General features: G+C 39.2%; 3 protein-coding genes across 7 annotated transcripts in view; 2 read left to right on the top strand and 1 right to left on the bottom strand.

The window, feature by feature from the left end:
• Positions 1-99: 99 nt before the first annotated feature.
• ankrd2 (ankyrin repeat domain 2 (stretch responsive muscle)) lies at positions 100-4390 on the top strand. 2 transcript variants are annotated; one of them, XM_044213204.1, is made up of 8 exons: positions 100-888; positions 2220-2366; positions 2490-2597; positions 2672-2770; positions 2911-3009; positions 3170-3268; positions 3359-3457; positions 4089-4390. In XM_044213204.1, the coding sequence occupies exons 1-8, from the start codon at positions 811-813 to the stop codon at positions 4212-4214; spliced, it is 855 nt and encodes a 284-aa protein (XP_044069139.1). In that variant the 5' UTR covers positions 100-810; the 3' UTR covers positions 4215-4390. The 2 variants fall into 2 exon arrangements, with proteins under 2 accessions (XP_044069139.1, XP_044069138.1); XM_044213203.1 differs by having other exon boundaries at positions 2220-2597.
• A 1192-nt stretch (positions 4391-5582) lies between these two features.
• morn4 (MORN repeat containing 4) lies at positions 5583-11962 on the bottom strand. The gene is made up of 5 exons (XM_044213205.1): positions 11815-11962; positions 10586-10659; positions 8591-8705; positions 8394-8503; positions 5583-8302 (listed from the first exon to the last, which is right to left on the bottom strand). Exons 2-5 carry the CDS (start codon positions 10650-10652, stop codon positions 8154-8156), a joined length of 441 nt encoding a protein of 146 aa, XP_044069140.1. The 5' UTR covers positions 10653-10659; positions 11815-11962; the 3' UTR covers positions 5583-8153.
• Positions 11963-15174: 3212 nt separating this feature from the next.
• wu:fc17b08 (ligand-dependent corepressor) overlaps positions 15175-21154 on the top strand; it is a 29069-nt gene continuing 23089 nt past the window's right edge. The window contains exon 1 of one of the 4 annotated variants that reach the window (XM_044213182.1): positions 15175-15420. In XM_044213182.1, the coding sequence (XP_044069117.1) occupies positions 15324-15420 (97 nt within the window). In that variant the 5' untranslated portion in view covers positions 15175-15323. The remainder of the gene's footprint in view (positions 15421-21154) is intronic. The other 3 variants (XM_044213180.1, XM_044213179.1, XM_044213178.1) reach the window with 3 other exon arrangements.

Raw genomic sequence — 21154 nt, 5'->3', positions numbered from 1 at the left:
GTGTGTGTCAACTGTCCATCCAATGAAAATCTGCATGAAAATGTCAGCAACAAAGGGGAAGTGTCCAGAGAACACATTCAGTGTAAAAAAACAAAAATACAAGAAGGTTTGATGCACTGAAAAAAATAATTGGCATGTATATATTAACATATGTGTATGTCCTGTACGTGTGTCTAGTCTGATATGCCTAAAAAATGGTTTACTTAAACGGAAAAAGTACCAAAGCTTAGGCTGGACAGTGACTGATTGTTGGTGTGCTATCAAACAAATATTTACAAGGTATCACTTGACAGTAATGAAACATTTATAAATAACATAATCCCCCTAAACAGTGTGTTTATAAGGGTTGTACTCCTGTGAAAGAGAAGAACACACTGTCGCAGCAACAGGAGTGAGTAAATCCAGGAGTTTGTGGAATGAATGTAGCTTCAGCTCATGACCTGGGCACAACATGCCTGAAGGGCTGGATGTACTTGTAAATAAATGTGTGTGTGTGTGTGTGTGTGTGACAGATGGGGAAAGAGAGAGGGAGAGTGTAGGGCTTGCAAGTGCACACAAACATACATGCATACACACACCAAACTGCACACACACCTGTTTGTTGGGGTAACACAATGTCCCACCATGAACCCGGCATTCCAGCCAGGAAGCCACTGGGCTTGCAGCACTTCTGTACAAAGTGACACGCAGTCAGCCGAGTCATCCGCCACTTTTCTTTTACGCCACATTATTAGTTAAAGTTAAAACGCTTTAGCTGTTCAAAATTACTTGATTGACTGTTGTTTTTCTTTTTGTGTCTTTGTACACTCTATGCAAACACAGATGGCAGAGGTTGTGCAGTGGGCAGCCAATGTGATGGATAAAACAGGAATAGAGAAGAAAGCTCAGGTAGGTGAGAAGAAAAGTGACATTTGTGATGTTTTTTTTGTTTATATCGCAGTATCTTACATTAAGTATGGCTCCTAGAATGATAATCAGTAGACACAATAGGGTTTGTTTTTTCCCTAGCACAGCAGACTGTATATAATACTTAATGTTACTGTTACCACAATATCACAATTTGAAAAGCCCTGATTCGTGAAAACATGTGAATAGGTTTCTTATGTGAAGACATGTGCGTTACTGAGCTGTTATATCCCAGAAAACATGTCAGCACTGAAGTTAAGCCCCGAACATCAAGAGAAAATGTCTGTCAGCCTACTTCAACATCCATTTGCACATACATTGAAAAACACACAGACCCACACATGCAAATCAATCATCATTATCAACACTATGTCCCTAGATATGAAATTGTTTGCAGTTGGATAATTTTATTTTCCATTCTAATTTACATCTTGGCCCTGAGTGAAGTTACATGTAACTTACCAGAGTTTCAGTAAATCCTGTTTTAGTCAAGGGATTTTGTACTTGAAGTTTAATTAACAGAAGAGGCTCCTGTTAATATGTTTTGCCATTCAAATACATGAATATGCTATTTCCGTTTGCTCCGACAACTTTGTGTATCGAGTGTATTTGGGAAAATCATATTTCATACATCATATATATAATTATCAAAACTGAAAGTTGAATTTCCTGATGCCATACAAATTGACTTTTACTCTTTATTTATGAAAACAACACATTCTGTCTTGCCACAGATTCAGATTAATTTTTATTCCTTTTATGCGCACCGAACAAAATAATGAACTGTCAACAAAAGAGTTTATTATGGTCAATAACTGCTGACATTAACTTCATGTAAAATCGAATTAATTTGACCCAAGTTATCTCCTGCAGTTCTTTAAATAAAATATGTTAAAAAATATGTTTCTGGCAATGAAAGGGTTTTTATGCACAAAAGACAAAAGAACCCACCAACCAAGAACTTAATAGAATAAATAACAATGTTATTTTAGTTTGATAAAGTGAAATAAAACAAGATAAAGGCAGATAAAGGGCAATGTGCACATAAAGACATGTTCCTTTGAACTCTGTCATTGATAAATTATGTAAAAACACATTAACAGCATATGAGAGGGAGTTTATTGGGAACATAACTTTTGTTATGGCCAAGCCTAGCTTGCACTATGCTGTGAATTTATTTTGACATTAACACATCATTCCCGGCTCTCAACACCCCTTAGCCTACTTGGCACATCTGCTTTACAAGCCAGTAGTACCTCTCTCATCTAGGATTTCTATATTTCTATATTATTACTGTTTCTGTCATTTTCCAGGCAGAGGAGAGAGTGAGGAGGATCTCCTCAGACCTACGCTGTGAGATTCTGGACCTGAGCGCAGGAGAGAATATCACAGAGCTGTGCAAAAGGAAAAAGAAGATCAAGAAGACATACTCACCCAGAGCATCTGTGGAAACCCCTGTAGTGAGCCACAATTTTCAGAAACCTTATCTTCATGTGCACAGAGATATAAAAATTGAATCTCTTTCTCACTCCTGTCGCTCTGTGTTTCCATGTGTATGTATGTGTGTGTTTCTGTGTGAACAGATAGGGCCTGAGGATACTGCAGAATTCATGAATGCAGCCAGTCAAGGCAAACTGAATGGGATAAACAAGTATCTGGCTGATGGCGGGAACCCTAATGTCCATGATGAGGTGTGCTCTCCCTGTGTGGCAGTAAAACAGATACATTCACAACAAACTGCTTACAATATGTTTAAACTTTCCAGCTGAAGAGGACAGCGCTACACCGCGCCTCTCTGGAAGGACACACTGCGGTTGTCCAAATGCTTTTAGAAAAGGGAGCCGATATCAACTTTAAAGATCAAGTAAGACGTGCAGGCACATTGCTTGTTTGTAAAGATGATGATGAGATTGGGTGAGATTATCTTCACACACTAAAGCTCCAGCCTCTTGTGGCCTGAAGGTAGCACTATTAATAGGATAAGGCCCTCCTACTGTGTTTCAGCTGGGCTCCAGGGCCATACACTGGGCCTGCAGAGGGGGAAGCCTGGGAGTTGTCAAAGCCCTGAAGAGCCACGGGGCTGACCTGAACATAAGAGATAAGGTGAATGTGCTTTTCATTTGTGCCTGAATTTGTACAGGGACTCATACTTGTGAATATACTGTAGGTCTCATACTGATGTGCAGTTGGTCCTTTATGTGTTTGTATGTGGATTTTCATTCAAATAACCCAGTCACAGTGTATGTCAATGTCCACGTTGCAGTTGTACAGCACTCCTTTGCATGTGGCCACGAGAACAGGCCACACTGCCATTGTGGAGTACCTGCTGTCCTGTGGTGCTAAAATCAACTCCAGGGACAGGGTAGGCAGCAGCTCAGCAGTGTGTTCCACTTCTGTGTTTCATCATCTCTATTATGCCTTTCTATCGTTAATAAATGTTTTCTACTCTCAGGAAGGGGACACAGCCCTGCATGATGCTGTGCGTCTCAACAGATACAAGATAGTGAAGCTGCTCATAGTTGCAGGGGCTGACACAAAAATAAAAAATCATGTGAGTTTTTTCCATCTGTTGTGCATGTCTGGTTTAGTTTGAAGATGATTTTAATGGAATGGTTTGACATTTTCACATCCAGTCCAGTTAGGTTAGCTCAGCATAAAGACTGGAAACAAGGGGAAACAGCTAAAGCTCAATAATTAACACGGTATATCTTGTTTTTTTAATCTATACAAAAACCAAAGTGTAAAAATGACAATCTGCTGTTTTATGAGGGGATATGTGCCAGACTATTTCTTGGCTGTGCACAGTAACTTCCTGGAGTCTCTGCTTGTTGGTGGCAACTGGTTCCAGCCAAGAAATAGTCTAGCACGTGACCCCTGTAAAATGGCGATTTGACTTGGGTTTTTTAAGGGTTAAATAAATGAGATATAATGTGTTCATTACTGAGCTTTTAAGGTGCTGGTAGGTGGATTTTGTTGCCTTTTTGATGCAATAAAATAAAACAATATATACAGTTAATTATATACACATATACATGGCCTAAAAGTATACCCCCAGGAAATAATTCTGCAGTGCATTTTTTAAATTTGCGTCTGATGGAATGTAACCAGCAGATAGAAATAGTGATGATAATATGTTTTTCATCTTCACATAAAAATTTGTGAGATAATGAATTGTGTTACAGGAGGGAGTGACAGCTGTGCAGCAGGTAAAACAATGGCAGTTTGACATCATGGAGACCCTGCAGAGACTGGAGAAGCTGAGGGAAGTGGGACTGGTGCCGCCTGAAAACACTTTGAGAGAGGAGTGAATAGTGCAAAAGCTGCACATCTGCTCATACAGTATATTCAATCATGACTATCTGTCTCAGGTTCTAAATATATTCTGTAATTCCACTGTAGGTCTATGTACATCATATTTAAGTATATGCATTAGGCTAAATGTGCTCACCAATAAAATCTGCCTTTCCGGGGGATGGCTGTTAAACCTCTGAGATTAATCTGAACTCTGACACTTGAAAATGTCAGCTTGTATGTGACGGATTCAAAATGATCAGCTTATCTCAAAAAGGAGACAAAAACAAATGAATAAGGAAACCAAGCTGAATTTCCCAAACCTTTTGCCAAGCTTTGGCTTTTGAAATTCGCTTCCAGCTTTGTGATCTCAGTGCACACTCATGGATGTTTCATATCTGATTTGTGATGCCTTTGGAAGTGGAATAATATTAATAGATAGTGCTGTGCAGAAGCTGCGTTTGAATATACATCAAGAGGCGACAGACAAGGCCAGAGCACACAGTAGCACTGTGTTTGAGACGTCAGCTGACCATAGCAGAGATGGATGGTATGCCCCCCGCTAAAGTCAGGCATTCAAGGGGAGCTCAGTGGACATATTTTCCTTCTATCATCAGTGGCTCAAATGTTCCTGAGGAAGGTTGGTCATTCACACCGGGGAAACCAACGGCGTCCTCCCCTGCTTACAATGTAGTTGTTTATGTACAGTTAGTCATTATACATACGGCCATTCATTTTGTGAGCACATTTTGTTCAACATATACTGTGCTACTGTTGTATTTACCATAATGTGAATGTAAAATGCTGTTTTGAAAAGCAGTTGCAGTTACTGTCTTCTGTTCAATACCAATGTGTTCATTGTAGACAACTCCTCAGATACATTATCAGCTGCACACAATATTTCCTGTTCCAAGTAAGGCGGTGTAACTGTCAGAGACTTTAGTGGACACACATAACATGTACAATACAAGGTTGCACACACTATGTGAAAAGTGTTTTATTTTCTCAACCTGACCCTTACGGAGATATTACAGCATATTATCGATGTAATATAGTTCATGTATCAGAAAGAAACTTCCCTTTTAAATCTGTTGGACTCATACATGTTTTACAGCTTTAGTTCTGTCGTTTTCAATTCCATGTGAACTGCAAGCAGTATGCTGTTGTGCTGTGCTGTTGCTGAGGGCTGGAGTGGTGTAGCATGAGAAGGGGGATGGGGAAACTAGAGGAGACTGCTTCATGCTGTGTAGCAGCCAAAAACCAGAGGAACCTGTTTGAAACGGTTAAACTTCTTCCTACAGCTGCAAATGTTGCACATTTCAGCCTTTGTGTTAGAACATCAGAAATGGCCAAATGCAATGCTGTGATCCCCAATGAAAAACATGTTTCTTTTTCAATGCAAGGCTTTATTACACACATCTACTGTTTACCACCTATGTGATACATACTCAGACCTACTCCAGGTGAATGAAAGGATACTGTGCATTAGTTTTCTGTAAGAGCACTCAAAGCAACATTATATTGTTACTGAAAAAAGGTAACCATGGCAATGGTATTTTCCAGGCAGGTGATAGTCTGGACAGGCACGCTTTTAAAGCACCATTTGTTTCCAGTTGGAAATGGATGTGGGATTCTAGTGAGTTCAATTCCACTCAGGCAGGGGTGTGTAGGCAAAGAAGGCTTGAGTAGGCGTTGTATCAAACATAACGGAAAGCCATAAATACTGTTACTTGAAATACCGGATATTACACGCTCTGCACATACAGCAAACATTGAAAGTATCATTGTGTGCTTGTAGATAGTGGTACTGACGCATGCACTGATTTTTCTGTATCTAATGTTATTTTCAATCTTTCTGATTGTCCTTTGCAGCACACTGCTGTACCCAAGGGGGTATTCAAAGCAAACAACAGTATGGGCTTACGATATTGAGCATCCCATCCCCTCACAGAATATAACAACAATGAAAATCATTCTCTGCAATAATCCAGACTAGGATCAGGGATATTTACAACAGAATCTCATATCAATTCTCTGTTTAATCTTCAGTCCTTTTGTTTCTCTTGCGCATGAAAGCCCCAAGTGGATTTATCCTTATTGATTTGTCTTTAATGTTCAGCTGTAAGAAATAGCACATGTAACTCCTGTTGACTGTTCTTCCTTACCTATAATATCACTTGATTGTCTTTGGTTGAAGTTTCTTTGTGGGCAACCCTAGATAAGCCACATCTACAAATGCTTTGTAAGGCCTATTAACTGTTCAAGTACACTGAATTAATCTGTAATCACAGAATAGCTGTGACTGTCTATAATGGTTAATAAATTCGTAATACCTCAAAATACTCAACCACACTGTCTTAAATAAGTCAATAACACCATTTTCTCTTAATTCATTTGAAAGGTCAGAACAAACACAATCAATGACAATGAATATCTATACACCTCACAGAAAAAACATACATTAGAATTACATACTCTTAAATATATATCTGATTTATAAATTCTGTCATTCAGCTGCCTCAATTAAGATCAATGTCCCTAATTCAATGCATTTAATTATGATTATTTATCAACTTTGAGGATGTCCAGTCATCCAAGTCTTTCAGGTTATACAGGGGAAAACGTGAGAGAATTATCCAGCTGAGTTAAATCTCCTCTCCAATGATTTCCTCTGGGAGAGGGAGGTTTATTGGAGAGAGGAGAGCTGCTGGACTTGTGGGTGATGGGAGCAGAAACTCAGCACCAGCTTAGCAACGTGTCTCTCGGAGTGAAGGCAATCTTCAAACAGACTTCAAATTCATTAGGATGACAGACACCTTAGGGCAAATGATGCAGAGGAGAAGGGAAGGAGAGGGCACTGTGCATCATCTAATTTTCAGATGGACACCCTTGAACTACACTCTTGTACCAAAATGTCTTTAAGGCAAATGTGAATACTGATCCTCTAAAAGGAGAAACACCAAATGCATTCCTTGAAAGAGAAAGTTTGCAGCAGCACTGTTAATTGAGATGAGATTTTAAAGGTGCCCTGTGGAGTGTTTTTGTAAACAAACAAAAGTTATGTTTACATTCACTGTGTGTATCTTTGAGGCCTGGCAAATGTGTTGAATGCATTTCCTTCTTCATAAAACATTTGTAAAGCCAATTTCTTGAGTATTTTACATTGTGCAATGTTTAGATCCATGTTTGCTTGCTTGCAGTCTTCTTCACTGGCTTTGTGGGTGCGTTGCTATGTTTCTTTGACCACCACCACCAACTGTCCATCAGCAGAATAGCGTGAAACCATCTGCAAGAATGTGTGCTACGTCACCCACATACTTGCACGCATGCATCCTCATGATAAAAACAAAACAGGGACCCACTTGTAAAAACATTGCTCTATTGCGCTACCAGTGATCAAAAACTCAACAGGGTACCTTTAAGTATCACTCTCTTGTAATGGATTGCAGCATTTTTTAAGGTGAATTTAAATTATTAGTGGCTAAAGTCTTTGACATACAGACTTACTTTACACCTCCTCCTAATGCAGGAGAAAAAACCTCTTTAAAGTACCAGATGTGAAATAACATGGTAAGAAGAGGTCTCCCATATTCAGTTGTTTGATGTATGAAAGCTACCTATTCTAGAGAAAAGACTAAGACACTATTTATGAGTACAAGAATAAGAACAAGGGAAAAAACAGCAGCATTTGGTGTTTACATGACTTGTGAAGCTAAAGGTGTGCTTCATGATGTTGTGCATTTCAAGTCAGTCATACAGAAAGCCATTGTTTGCATGTGCATTCCAAGCCACTGTGAAGGCTAAGCAAGGAAGATGCAGAAAAAAGAAAGTGATGGTGAAAAAAGAGAGAAAGACACAGAGAGAAGAGCTGGAGGGGAGTATACGAGTACACATCCCTGAGGTCCTCCTGGAAGCTGCTGGAACCCTGACTTTGTCTCCTCCAGGGTCCTTGACAGTCAAAGTGCCAGACTGCGAGCATTGGAGGCTGAAGCCTGCGCATGCTGCACCACTCCTGGACACTTCTCTCTCTTCTGCAGCTTGTGGTTTTGAAACAAGCCCTCGTTCCGTGGGACACCATGAGCTCCATCTGGGAAGGTCAATAGCCCTGAAGGCACAGACACAGGACACTATGACCAGCCACAGAGAGATATTGACATCCTGATGGACAAACTGTTCCAGTGGTGTGACAGACTTACCATATCCTTCAACACGTCCATCTTTGAATTCTCCTTCAAATTTCATGCCATCGTATCGACTGAAGACTCCTGTGCCTTGAAACTTTCCATGTGCAAATTCCCCTTCGTACCTGATATGGTGAAAAGAGAGCAGGGTGTCATTTGTAACTTTTCAATGAGGACTTGCTTTTCTTTTTATCTCACTCGTGCTCACACACCTGGATCCATCTGTAAAGAGCAGTACACCAGAGCCATGGAAGAGTCCATTTTCAAACTGGCCAGTGTAGCAGGTTCCATCCTGAAACTTGAGCTGGCCAACACCATGCCTCCGACCTGGAAAGTCGCACACCATCAGAGTGATTAATGGCTCAAACTTCGAACAGATGATGGAAACACAAGAAATCTTGGTATCAAGAGATCTTGATACGATTTGCCAATGCACATTTTATCTACATGGCTGTCATCATGCCTCATCTAATCACTTAGCCTTTTATGGACTACTCTGTTGTAATAGTGCCTAACATACTGTAAGAGACAACCAGCTGAGCATGACATTTGAACTTGCAATGCGGCTCAGGGTTTTATATTTACTTGGTATTGTAGAGCCACTACATATGTCACATGAGTCAGAACGTGCTCAGATTTAGGTGTCCTCCCCCCTCTCTGTCAACTAAAGGTTTACTACTGAATTAGGAGTCCCATCTGCCTCATGCGTGGTGGGAATTACAGCACTCTAATCCGGCAGATTTTTTAGCAGGGATTTCTACTTTAGGATGCAGACTGTGAGAACAGTCAAGGAATGTACTTGCATTCCCCTCCTAGTAGTCTCTGATCCACTACCAAAGTTTATAATCATGTCAGAGGGCACACATCTACAATTTTCTGGCCAACTGCTACAACTGGCTTACACCCTCAGTTGCCACACTGGAAAAGTGGGCAAAGTTGCCTTTGAAGGGTGGAAGTAATACACCAGTTAAATGGTGTGGACAGTGTTTGACCTACAGTAAAAGCAGCCAAAAATCATCACAAACCCGAAGCCAAGACAAAGTAAAATCCCCTGGATGGTCTTGCTCCTAGTATTTCGATTGATTTGGTTTCTCTACAGCAGCTGACAGACGACTCTCTAAGATTTCCAAAACAGGTCCAAAGTCTAATCCAGAAGATTTGACAAAGCCAGAGCTGGTAAATCTGGCTCTGTTCGTCATGGGTTGCCAATGCTAGCTAATTGGGATTTGATTAAACAGCTTGAGCTTGCATTTCACTAGCATCACTGTATGTGTGTGTGGGAGACAGTTAAAGCAGTGCAAGCATCCTCATAATCTTTGCCACAGGTGAACATTTTGACAAGACATTTCCGCTTCACAGAAAGATTTAACTTTTTAGTATGCACACATCCATGCAGATTCATGAAGAGAAGATATTTGCTGCCACTAGTACTTGCATTTGTTCCTGCTAGCTTCTCAATAATATAATAACATTAATTATATAAATACAAATGACTCTAGATATGGAAAAATAATATGGTACTACTGTAATATGGTAATAACAGTACTTTGTTTTTTGTAGCCCGGAGTTTCCAAATGAGGACAATTGTAAACACCTTCTCTTATCCAGGACTGATGATTTAATGAGCAAGTCCACACTGAGGCAAAGAGTGCTGTTACCTTAGCTGATGTCACAAGATGTACTCAGAGGCTTATCAACACAGCACTCTCTTTTATTTAATTTACATGTCATTCTCCTCAGTACTAGCTTTGTTAAATATGGTTGCAATTTACCTGCATGTGTGCATGAGACCATGTTTAAATACTAGAAATATACTGTATGAGTCTAGCTGAACTTACATACAGGTATGTGTGGGAAATATTATTGCTTTAGAAAAGTAAAAACGTGCTAGGGAAGCAACAACTATTATAGGTAATGTGTTCGGTTTTTGCAGTTGGTTACCTGCATACCAGAATACTTAAACTAACAGTTACATGTTAAATCCAAACTTTATGTAACAAACCCTGAATGCATTTTCCCAGTCTGCCAGTGTCTCACATTCCCTTTTGCTTGGCTAATAACTAACACAATGACGCCTTGGAGAGACATTATGAGGACTCAATGTACAGTACAGAAGGTACAAGTGAATGCTTGCCTCATCTCTGTAGTTAAGTTAGTGATGCTTGCACACACACTTTATTTAAAACTGAGAATCAGGACTGTCTTGCCTTCTTTCCACTCGCCATGGTACTCTTCCCCACTGGCATAGGTGAAAGATCCTCTGGTCAGAGTCATGTCACCCCTGTTTACAACACACAAACACACTCATTGGCAACAGAGCTCAAGAACACATATTGGTGACCAGCAATTTATATTTAAAAGAAAAGCACTTGAAATGTTTTCAGAGTGAGAGGGGCATCTGAGAGCATCTTCCAGTTCTGAGATTATGTTCTTTAGCTGACCATGACCTCTGACCTCACTGTGGAGGGAAGCAAGTGGAGAGGAAATTCACCCTATTGGGATTATTAGTCCCTCCGTCCATGAAATAGAGGGAGAAACTTTAGGACATACTGTCACAGTTGTTCATCTTTTGCTCATGTAACTCTCAAGTCCAGCTGGGTGTTCATGTTACAATGGTAATGAAAGCAGCAATCCCAAGCTTCTTGTGGTGTTTGGAAAACACAAACATACTGTCATTTGGCATTACCATTAATCAGTTAAATGAGTAACAGAGAAGATCATGCATTTGGCTCAATACCATACAGCCTCATGTGACCAGTATTTGATTTCTGTAGTTACAGTACCAAACACCATGAATAAATTAGTCTGAGGATTATTTTTCAGGACATGCAACTTTTATTTCTGTCTTCAGGTTTTTAAATAGGGTGGAAATTATTGTCAAAAAAGCCCTGGTGTAAGTGCATGTCCCTGTAGTAGAACTTTATTCGAATCAAAGGATATAAAGACAAGTTACACCAGATCATTTACTTGTAAACACAAAAAGTCTGTTTAATGCCCAGTGTATGTAGGTGGTGATGATGCTGGTGTAAACCCAGTTTAAAAGCACACATGGGCGTAACGCCTTCTGTATGGAAAAAGACTGGAAAACGTGACAGTAGCATGACTGCAGATATAAACAAAAGCTTATCGCATGGTGACCATGTCGAAATATTGGTTAGTGGCTCTCTTGCTTTAATACAAATGACAGTGTTGTATCGAATGGCAATCAGGTGTAGTTTTACCCATGCGGTCGCCATTGAATAAATAATTAATCAGCTCACACCAAGACTGAAACACTCGTTCCTGTAAATATCCAATTTAAATATGTTTCGATCAGTGAAGCCTTTACACACGATGTAGAATATGCTATCGCTTTAAATGACAATCCTATGTAAATCGACTGTAACCTATATCAACACAACTATAAGCGACAACACATATTAACGCTATCATTTACCTGTACGCTACGTTTGTCGTCTTTGAAGCATGGAAACCACCGTACAACAGCGGAGGGGCGTAAAAATATGAAAACACCGGCTGAGAAACTGTCGCATTCAGGTGCTCCTCGTAAGCCCCTACATCGGAGTTTCAGAGGCTTAAAAGACATTCACATCGGCTTCATGTGCGCTAGCTTGGTGATGATAAAATCTGCGGCAAAAGCGTTTGAGTGACCGTTGTTTTATTTTAGAAATTGAGAGGAACGGCCGTGTTACAGCAGCTAGGCCACTAAGGAAAATTGCGAAATGTCTTCCTATACAATGAAATTAAAACGTCACATTCTTTGACTTGCTTCCAATGCTCTTTGGCCCATACAGACTCAATTTAGCAACTTTTATAGAGACCTATTCCCTTTCTACAACCAGTGTTTACGTTTGTTTTCGTGTTCGCGTTGACGTTCGTGCGCGCTTCAGCTCAGGATTCCAATAATTCCGACAGCACTGAAGGCAGCATTACAACAGCATCATTGCAGCCTGACCGCCGCGCTGTTTCATTGCATGACTGTTGTCGGCTCTCATTGAAAACTTTCTCTGATTGGCCTAGTGTGCTACAGCTTAGAAAGAGTGGCTGACATATTTATGAAAGGCTATACGGCATTTTGCTGAAGCTTCTTGAAGCACTCAACACTACAGCTGACAGGGAAACCCGCAGTTTATTTGCCTGTATTATAGGCTACAATATGTGTAATATGTAGGCCATAGACTGCATGTAAAGTAGCCTACAGACTTGAGTAAACAATATATAAGCTATAAATAATGCTTTCGTTATGTTATTATAATGAATAGTACTACTACTAATAATAAAGATTATTATTTTGAATATTGTTATATTTTACTATTATTATTATTATTCCAAAAAGCACCACAGAGCGCCACAGGAAGTTATTCCTGCCTGTAGCCATCAAACTCTTTAACTCCTCCTCTAAGTGTTAGTCTATATGACCTAAGTCATTAAACTAGACATTGATCATTAACATCTCTGCAATACTTAATAATAATTGTGCAATATTCTGTGTTAATACTCCTGTGCAATACACTTTTTTCAGTTTAAAATTCCCTATTTATTGATATTGATATTTATTCGTACCTCTATTACTGCTGTGCAATATCCCCTGTCTCATTATAATCTTAATAGCTACACTTAACTTGACAGTTCATGCACTATTACTTTATACCGTATTATTATCATCAACCGATAAACCCACTTGTACTTCACACTTATTTAAATTTTATACTTATACCCACCTGGTACTTAATTTATCTTACCTGTATTATAGTGTATTATATTTTTTGCTTAGTACTTCTATTCCTGTGCGCACTGATGTGATAGTGAGCTGCTGGAACAAAAGAGTTTCCCCTTGGGGATCAATAAAGTATTTCTGATTCTGATTCTGATTATATATAATGGCGTTGTATTATAATAATAAGACTGATGCAGCCTTTGGTGTAGGGATTCAGCTAATGTTTCTCCCAGGTCATTACGTTAGCTTAAGTGAGACAAAACGTCTTAAATGGCATACTTGCCTGGATTGCCATTTACTTTACTGGTGCATAGGGCTGAGCAGGCTACTGATGTCTGAAAAGCTACTATAGATTGTTACTGTTCCTGAAAATCTAATTAAGGCACCAGCCGAATCACAAATTAGGCATACTTCAAGTAAATCATAGAAAGTTATACTCAAACAATTGCATTTAGTCTACTGCAATATTTATTAACTAATAGCCATCATTTTTTGACTGCAGTAAAGCCAGGCCAGATTAACCTACTAGGGGCCCTGGGGCAAAAATGAGCTGTGGGCCCCTTTCAACCCCCTTGTTTCCAAACTTATTTCAGTTTTAAGTAGATTAAACACAAGTTTGGTATTAAAGGTATGAAAAGTTGACACAAGGCCCCTCGTGTTCACCATCTTAGTTTAGCATGTTAGCATGCTAACCTTTGCTAATGAGCACTTAACAAAAATGCAGCTGAGGCTGTTGGGAATGCCATTATTTTTGCAGCTATTTAGGCCTTAAACTCAAGTTTTGGACAAAATGAAATTCTGACCAGATGATGGTGCTAGATGAAAACAGCCAGGGGATCAAAGTGATAACAATTAATCCTAAAAGGGGACATGAATGTGTGTGTCAAATTTCACAGCAATCCATTCAATAGTTTAAAGATATTTAAAAAACAAAAGTGTCAACCTCATGGTGGCACTAGAGGACAAATCAGTGGCTCACCAAAGTCAGTAGGCTTCATCATCTGGGGACCATGAATGTCTGTAAAACATTTAATGGCAATCCATTAAGTAGTTGTTGAGATATTTCAGTCTGGACAAAAGTGGTGGACCAACATTGCCATCTCTACAGGCATGCTGAAAGCATTGGTTAAAAATGCAGAATCTGCCTTGAGGCCTAACTATTTCAGTTTATGTTAGTCAATCAATAAAATTAGTACACTGTTTGCCACATAATAAACCTGGGGCCTTTGGGGCCCCTGAGGGTGTGGGCAGGGCCCCAGGGCAGTTGCCCGCTTTGCCTGGTTGGTAATCCAGCCTTGACCGTACTCTTTATATTATTTACGGAGACCCAACAAATCCCAAATTTTTATTTACAAAACTTTGTTTTTACTGTTTTGTGTTAAAATAATATTAAAATATTTAATAAAAAATTAAGTTGTGAAACTATCTTAATATTTGTCACAGGGTGCCACTATCACTGCCACTGCCACTGCTACCCTCTGGCAGTATACTGCCAGAGGGTAGCAAAGTTTAGGAAAAAAGACTGTGGCAGCTAGTGGCAAATATTAATATTTTCACAAGGTGTATTTTTTATTAGATATTTTATACCACTTAACTATGTCAGTGTCCATTGTCACTCTGCTGCTGCTTAGATGTTAAGAAGTGAAAAACAAACACAAAACAGTGAAAAACAAAGTTTGTAAATAAAAATGTGTAACGTAATTTTTGTCATATTTTTATGTTATATGTATTAAGTAGCCTACATGTTTTAAAAATATTTTTTAAGAATAATAAAACAGATGCTTTGTTTTTTAATATTGTAAAACGAAAGTAGAACGTTCTTGCTAAACAAACATTCCTAAAACAAATTTACGTCTGCTGAGCTGTCACGCACCGCCCAGTTGACAGCGAGTCGAGGGAGGTCGAGTGCCGGTCGCCTGCCACAGAGTGCCACTAGCTGCCACCATAGACTGTATAAAACAAGGAGCCACTAGCTGCCAGTGCCACTGGGAGGATCTCGCCGTCTATATATATATATATATATATATATATTTTTTTTTAATTATTTTTATTTATTTACTTAGCTTACTGATTAAATTAGACTATTTGGTTTGTTTTCTCTGTGTGACTGAAACCTGTGAGCATTTCCCTCTGGACTGATTTCCTCCTAGACTCAGAAGCGCGCGCGTTCACATAGCAGAGCGCTTCCTCTTCTCGTGCTGGTGCCCGCCAGACAAGAACGATAGAAAATGGCGAGTCAGTGTAAAAGGCAGCAATGCACAATCGACAGGCGCGGCTTTCGGCAGGAACTTGACTCGTGGCGACACAAACTTATTCACTGTGTAGGTAAGGACAATGCAAGTCACACACTGTACAGTTTTACCGGTTGAATTTCGCGTCTGTGTGACCGTTATCGGTGTAAATAACCATCTATTAGGCTACTGGACTCACTCGTTGCATCTCCGAGCGACTTTTTTGTCCTCAACTGTTTCCTTCTCACGGCAGCGAGCCTGAGCACTTAGTTAAATGTTGCAATTTGTGACAATGTTGCACTCCGTCTTGGGTTTCCCCACTGTTTCTATTGTTCGTAAATCCGAACTGTAGACTTTAGCTATCTGGCGTAACGTTAGTTTGTTTAAAGGGCACTGTGCTTGTTTTAAAGGGAGTGTCTCTCGGCTTTGCGTCGGCCAAAAGACCCCGTTTGCTAAAATGCGCGTTCCCGTGTGATACTGTATTTTGGATGGGGGAGGGCGACAAATGCCTGTGGTGGATGTTTTCAGTTAACATTTAGCTTACTTGCTTTTCTCAAATCCTGCGGGCGCGCATTACTGCATTGAGGAAGTGGCTGAGACCCCACTGCTGGGGAAGTTTCCATTGTCGACAACGTTACACTTATAAACGTCTCTCTAGGCCCCTTTTAAAACAAATAATAAATAAGGCATTCCTGGCTTCAGGGGTTTAAAGCTCGTTGCATTGTGTATACCTGTGTGGGGATGGAGGGTGGGAGTTGGAGCTAAACTATCTTTTTGTAATAGTAAAGCTAAAGCAATATCATTAGCAAAACAGGACATAACATACAATGAAGGCTTGGGCAGGAAGATTCAGTCCACCACTGTAGTCCAGACTGATATACGGTATCTTACTCTAGCGCCACAGGCAGTTCAAAGTTTTCAGTTACTCACTGAAATATCTCAACATCTAATAGATAGATTTGCACTAAATTTGGCACAGACATTCATGGTTCCCAGAGCATATATTCGAAAGATTTTGGTGATCCTCAAACGTTTCCTCTTGCATCACCAACAGGTCACATTTTTCATTAATTAAGTGAAATATCTCAACACCTACTTGATAGATTGTCAGGGAATTTGGTACAGACATTCATTGGTCCCAGGTGATGTATTCTATCCCCTGACATTTCCACTAGTATAACCACAAGACATTCTTGTCTTTTTATTTCAATATTTCGACAATTATTGGATGGATTGCAGTGAAATTTAGCACACACATTCATGTTCCCCAGAAGATGAATTGTAATAACTTCGATCCCCTCTTCTTTCATCTTGAATTTGTCCAATACTTTGGCTAATTAGCAAATGTTAGCATGCTTACATGCTAAACTAAGATGGTGAACATCAGCATGTTAGCATTTAGCTCAAAGCACCACTGTGCCCAAGTACAGCCTCATAGAGCTGCTAGCTTGGCTGTAAACTCTTCATTTTGTTGTAACAACAGCTCACTGTGTTGTGGTGCAGCATATGTGCTATCTAGGACAAATATCCTGCTGCTGAACACACTCATTATGTAAACTATATTACTATGTTATAGTGTTACTCCTCAGATGGCAAGTAGACATAACCTGTCATTTGGTCCCGGTAGTTAAATTTTAAACCAGTTAAAGTCTAATATTTATTGTTACAAAGTTACATGTAAGACTTTACAATAGCAACAACACTATCAGTACAGAACTTCAACAGCAGCTTGTGAATAGTGGTGTGTAAATACATCCAAAAGGAATAGCCAAAGTAATCATTACACTCTCTTTAACCTTGTTTACAAGTGATTGGTCTGTATAAGAGTTAAATGTGTTGGTTGTGTACATATCAAAGTATTTGGATTTTACATGTCGTTGCTCTGCTTCAAGTGAAGTAAAAGAAATTGCAAAAACAATTTGACATTGCTGCTTTAGGATTGTAGACATTTCTGTTTTTGTCTGTGGCATTTTTCTTAAACACTGGATTAATAAAACATTCCTCCATGGGCAATATGACATTCTCTGATACGTTTTATAATTCACCTTCTAATTATTCAGTTTTACACACATTGATAGACCGCTTACATTTACATTAATAGATTTACATCTTTGACAGAAGGGCTTGAAGAAGAGAGAGAGGCCATTTTTAAATCCATGCCTGCCAACCTTCTTCTTGTGACTCGGTAACATAGCAACAAGCCGATGTGGACACGCTGCACCATCACACACAGATTGATCACGCAAATGAGGAGCAGAGAGCTCATAAGTTATTTTTGACATGACATTCACTTTTATCATTCTCTGGATGATATTATTATGATTATTATTATTATTATTATGATTATTATTATGATTATTATGATCTTATTATTTCCTGTATTGACTCATTAAGGAATGCAGCATGCTTCAGGTACCATTTCCATATTGTCCATGTTTTTAGTAAGGGTCTCTGTGATATTTATGCAATATATTTTACAATTTGAATGCCTAAACATGCATGCATGCATGCATGCATGCAGTGTTTTTCCTCGTGTTTTTTGGCAGAATATATAACAGAATTTTAAACTGAAGGACACAAACTCATTTAAAACCAGAACACTACTTCTGACGCTGCTGATCTCAAAATGTCACATTAAATCAATCTCACTTAAAGTTGCTGCTATGTGTAGGTCTTATTGAAATGTATGTACAAGGCATGTACTACGTATGTGCACAACATTCTTGACACGAGTTAAAGGAGTAGTTATGTGAAGCAGTAACACTAAATCTGACAGTAATGTCTTAAGTTTTCCCGTCATTTAAGAGTTTTGTGGTGCTGTATGTTAAAAATGTTTGCTCTTGTCTAGGGCTGCACGATATGGTACATATTGCGATTATTTTGACAGATATTACCATTGTGATATAATTCACGATTAGTGGGAATGATCATGTTTGAATCACAATTTTCATTTTCACTCAAAAAACTATTAAATTCATGATGACATTTGTTGGGGTCTACCAAACAAACATGTTTTCTTACATCTGGCGAACAAGATTTATAGGCCAGGGCATCTCTGCAGCACTACAATACTTCATTATAATGCTGTTTTGTCTTTTAATTTAACTTTTTATCAAAAAATTGCAGCTTCTGTGATTTTGATATTGCACTTACCATATTGCAATTTTAATAATATTTCAATTAATTGTGCAGCCCTACTGTTGTCTTATTTAGGGCAGGTTAGATGCTGACTTTATAATTAGAAAGAGCAAGTGCAGCAAAACAATTTAAATAGACCAGATAAAGCTCTCTACTGTTTGTGACTGTCAGTCATTGACCATTTTAACCAAGGTTTAGGTTCAGAATTATATATGATGTTTTAGGCATTATATTTGAATGAACATCACATTCTTTGTTGTAATAGTAGGGTTATAACTTCACATGATTGTTGGCACCTGGCACCACCTATTTTACGTAGTATTCTTAGTGTGGACTATCAGTTTTAATAATATATAATAAGATATGCCTGGACTGGTCCAGAACAAAGTTATTCCAGCTAAGAGGCTGCAGTACTAGGTGGGCTGTATGCTCATCATTGAAAAGAAAATGGAGAGAGAATAATAGCTTTCTGACTAGTCACTAGCTCCAAACCCAGGACTGCTCAGTTAGTCAGTTCTGCCTTTTATGATTGACAAATGTCCCTTGTGTTTGGGCTATAATTGTAAAGCTGCAGAGTACATGACAACAACATCAGTCTGCTGGCTGCAGAATGGCATATTCTGTCCACAACAACAAGGACGTACTTTTGTTTGGCTTTTTGGTGGAGAGGGCTGCACGCCACCACCACCCTGCTGACGCTGAAATGGACATTTTGTCTTTGTGTATTTAATGTGAGCAGTAAAACTGCAGGGGAGAGACAAGGGCAATTGTCCCATAGAACAGCAGCAACAATTGTCTGTATGTTTGCCTATACATGTGTTCATGGTCCATCAGCCCCCAGATGCAAACTGTGTGGCTGAAAATGTGTGTTCTGTCTGGATTTGGGAAAATTTGGACTGGAACAGCACCAGCTAACATTTGAAAATGACTGGAATGTCAGTTATTCATGCTTGTATTTGACATGTGGGTGAATGGGTTTAAGGATTTCCTCAAACAAATAACAAGCAGGCAGATTTTCTTGTTTATAATTTAAACTTTAGCATGGCCCATTTTCTGCTCCAGCATGCCCCCTCTGATGGGCTTTTAGCCTACTTTTTCCTAACTTGCAAAAAGAGCCGGCTGAGGTTTGTTGACATTTTGCAAAACATGACCAACCAGCTTTAATGGTTTCATATGAAAAACACTGTCTTTGACTATGTGTTTGTCTATGTGTGTGCTTGGGCGTACATGTGTGTTTGCATGTACCCCTTTTTTTCATATATTTGCTTAAAATCACAGTTGTCTCATATTTGTTATTCAGAGTTATGCTTTGTGCAGAATTACACCATTTGACTGTCAGTTTGCATCATATTTTAAGTATTCATGGAGTGTTTTTTTTTTTTCTGCTGTAGAGTTTGCTCAAAGCTGCCACCTCATTGCCCACTGTATACCCTGATCCAACTACTTTATATTGCTTGTAATGATCACAATGTGTAGTAGCTAAATGACATTTCAAGCACTGCTTTCCTCATGCCCATGTAATGTCTAAGCTTTTCTGTTGACCTACAGTGAGTTCCTTTTTTGTGGATAGTATAGTAGGCAACAGTAAATGCTTTTAGATGGTTAGGCATTAGGCTTGGTGATGTGTGATGGGATGAAAATAGTCATGTACTGTAGCTCGACTAATTTGTGCAACTTTGTCATCTTTGCACTCATCCTCAGCCCCCAGCCCCATCTTACATCTTCATAGAGCGTTGCTTAGGGATATCAGTGACCCTCTTCGTACAAAATGACATTCTCATGAGCATCACAATCTGAACATTGATTGATAATAATTTACTGATGATTGATCCCTCTAGTATTTCTGAAGGCTGTAGCCAAAGATGCTAGATTTAGCAAGATTTATTTTGGCTGCACGCTCATTTGAGCTTAGGGAAGCTCCTGTTCTGCGAGCTTGTGGTCACTGCTTCTGAGATAGCGTGTGTACAGTAGTTACAGTGGGGGATGGGCTGAGTGGGGGTTGATGCAGCACTGTACACCCTCAGCACTCGAGCGGCAGAGGGAAGGGTGGGTCATCCAATGGAAAGAGCACTGCAGTCCCATGATTAGGTTAAATATTAGCATCTTATCAACATTCTTTTTTCTTAATATGTAAGTCATAGAGTAAGTAAGTTCAGAATTTAAGTTTGGTTGACTGGTTGTAGTAATAATAGACATAGAAGGAACTCATGTCCCTCATACTTATACAGGTGTTTTTGAAATGTATACACATTGTGTTCCTGTTGCCTACCAGGGATACTGGCTTTCTATTATCAGAAAAGGTAAAGTAATTGTAGTACGCTGGAAAAACATTTGTCGTTCGTCAGGTGAAAACGTTTGACCCGATTCATGAATGTTACTTGCAGGTGGATAGGTGCAACATGGGTAGCATAGACAATGTTACAGGGCATTTTGTTTGTGTTTTTTTTTTTTTTTTTTTTTGACATTTAGCAGGCCATGAAATTTTCCTTGTTGAATCATCAACAGCAACATTGCTGGAAAAAATCTGGAGCACTGTGGTAACAAACACTCATTTGCACTCACATTCTGTTGCCTGTTCTGCTAATAGCACGATGAAATTAGAGGTTGAGCAATGATCAATTCATGTTTTGTTTTCAATCAATTTGGATAAACACAACTATGATGTAATGTTTTGCTCCTGACAAAACACT

The sequence above is a fragment of the Siniperca chuatsi genome, linkage group LG11 (genome assembly GCF_020085105.1).
Source record: "Siniperca chuatsi isolate FFG_IHB_CAS linkage group LG11, ASM2008510v1, whole genome shotgun sequence".
NCBI lineage: Eukaryota > Metazoa > Chordata > Actinopteri > Centrarchiformes > Sinipercidae > Siniperca > Siniperca chuatsi.
The sequence above is the reverse complement of the archived record's forward strand: the minus strand, read 5'-3'. Positions and strand labels throughout refer to the sequence as shown.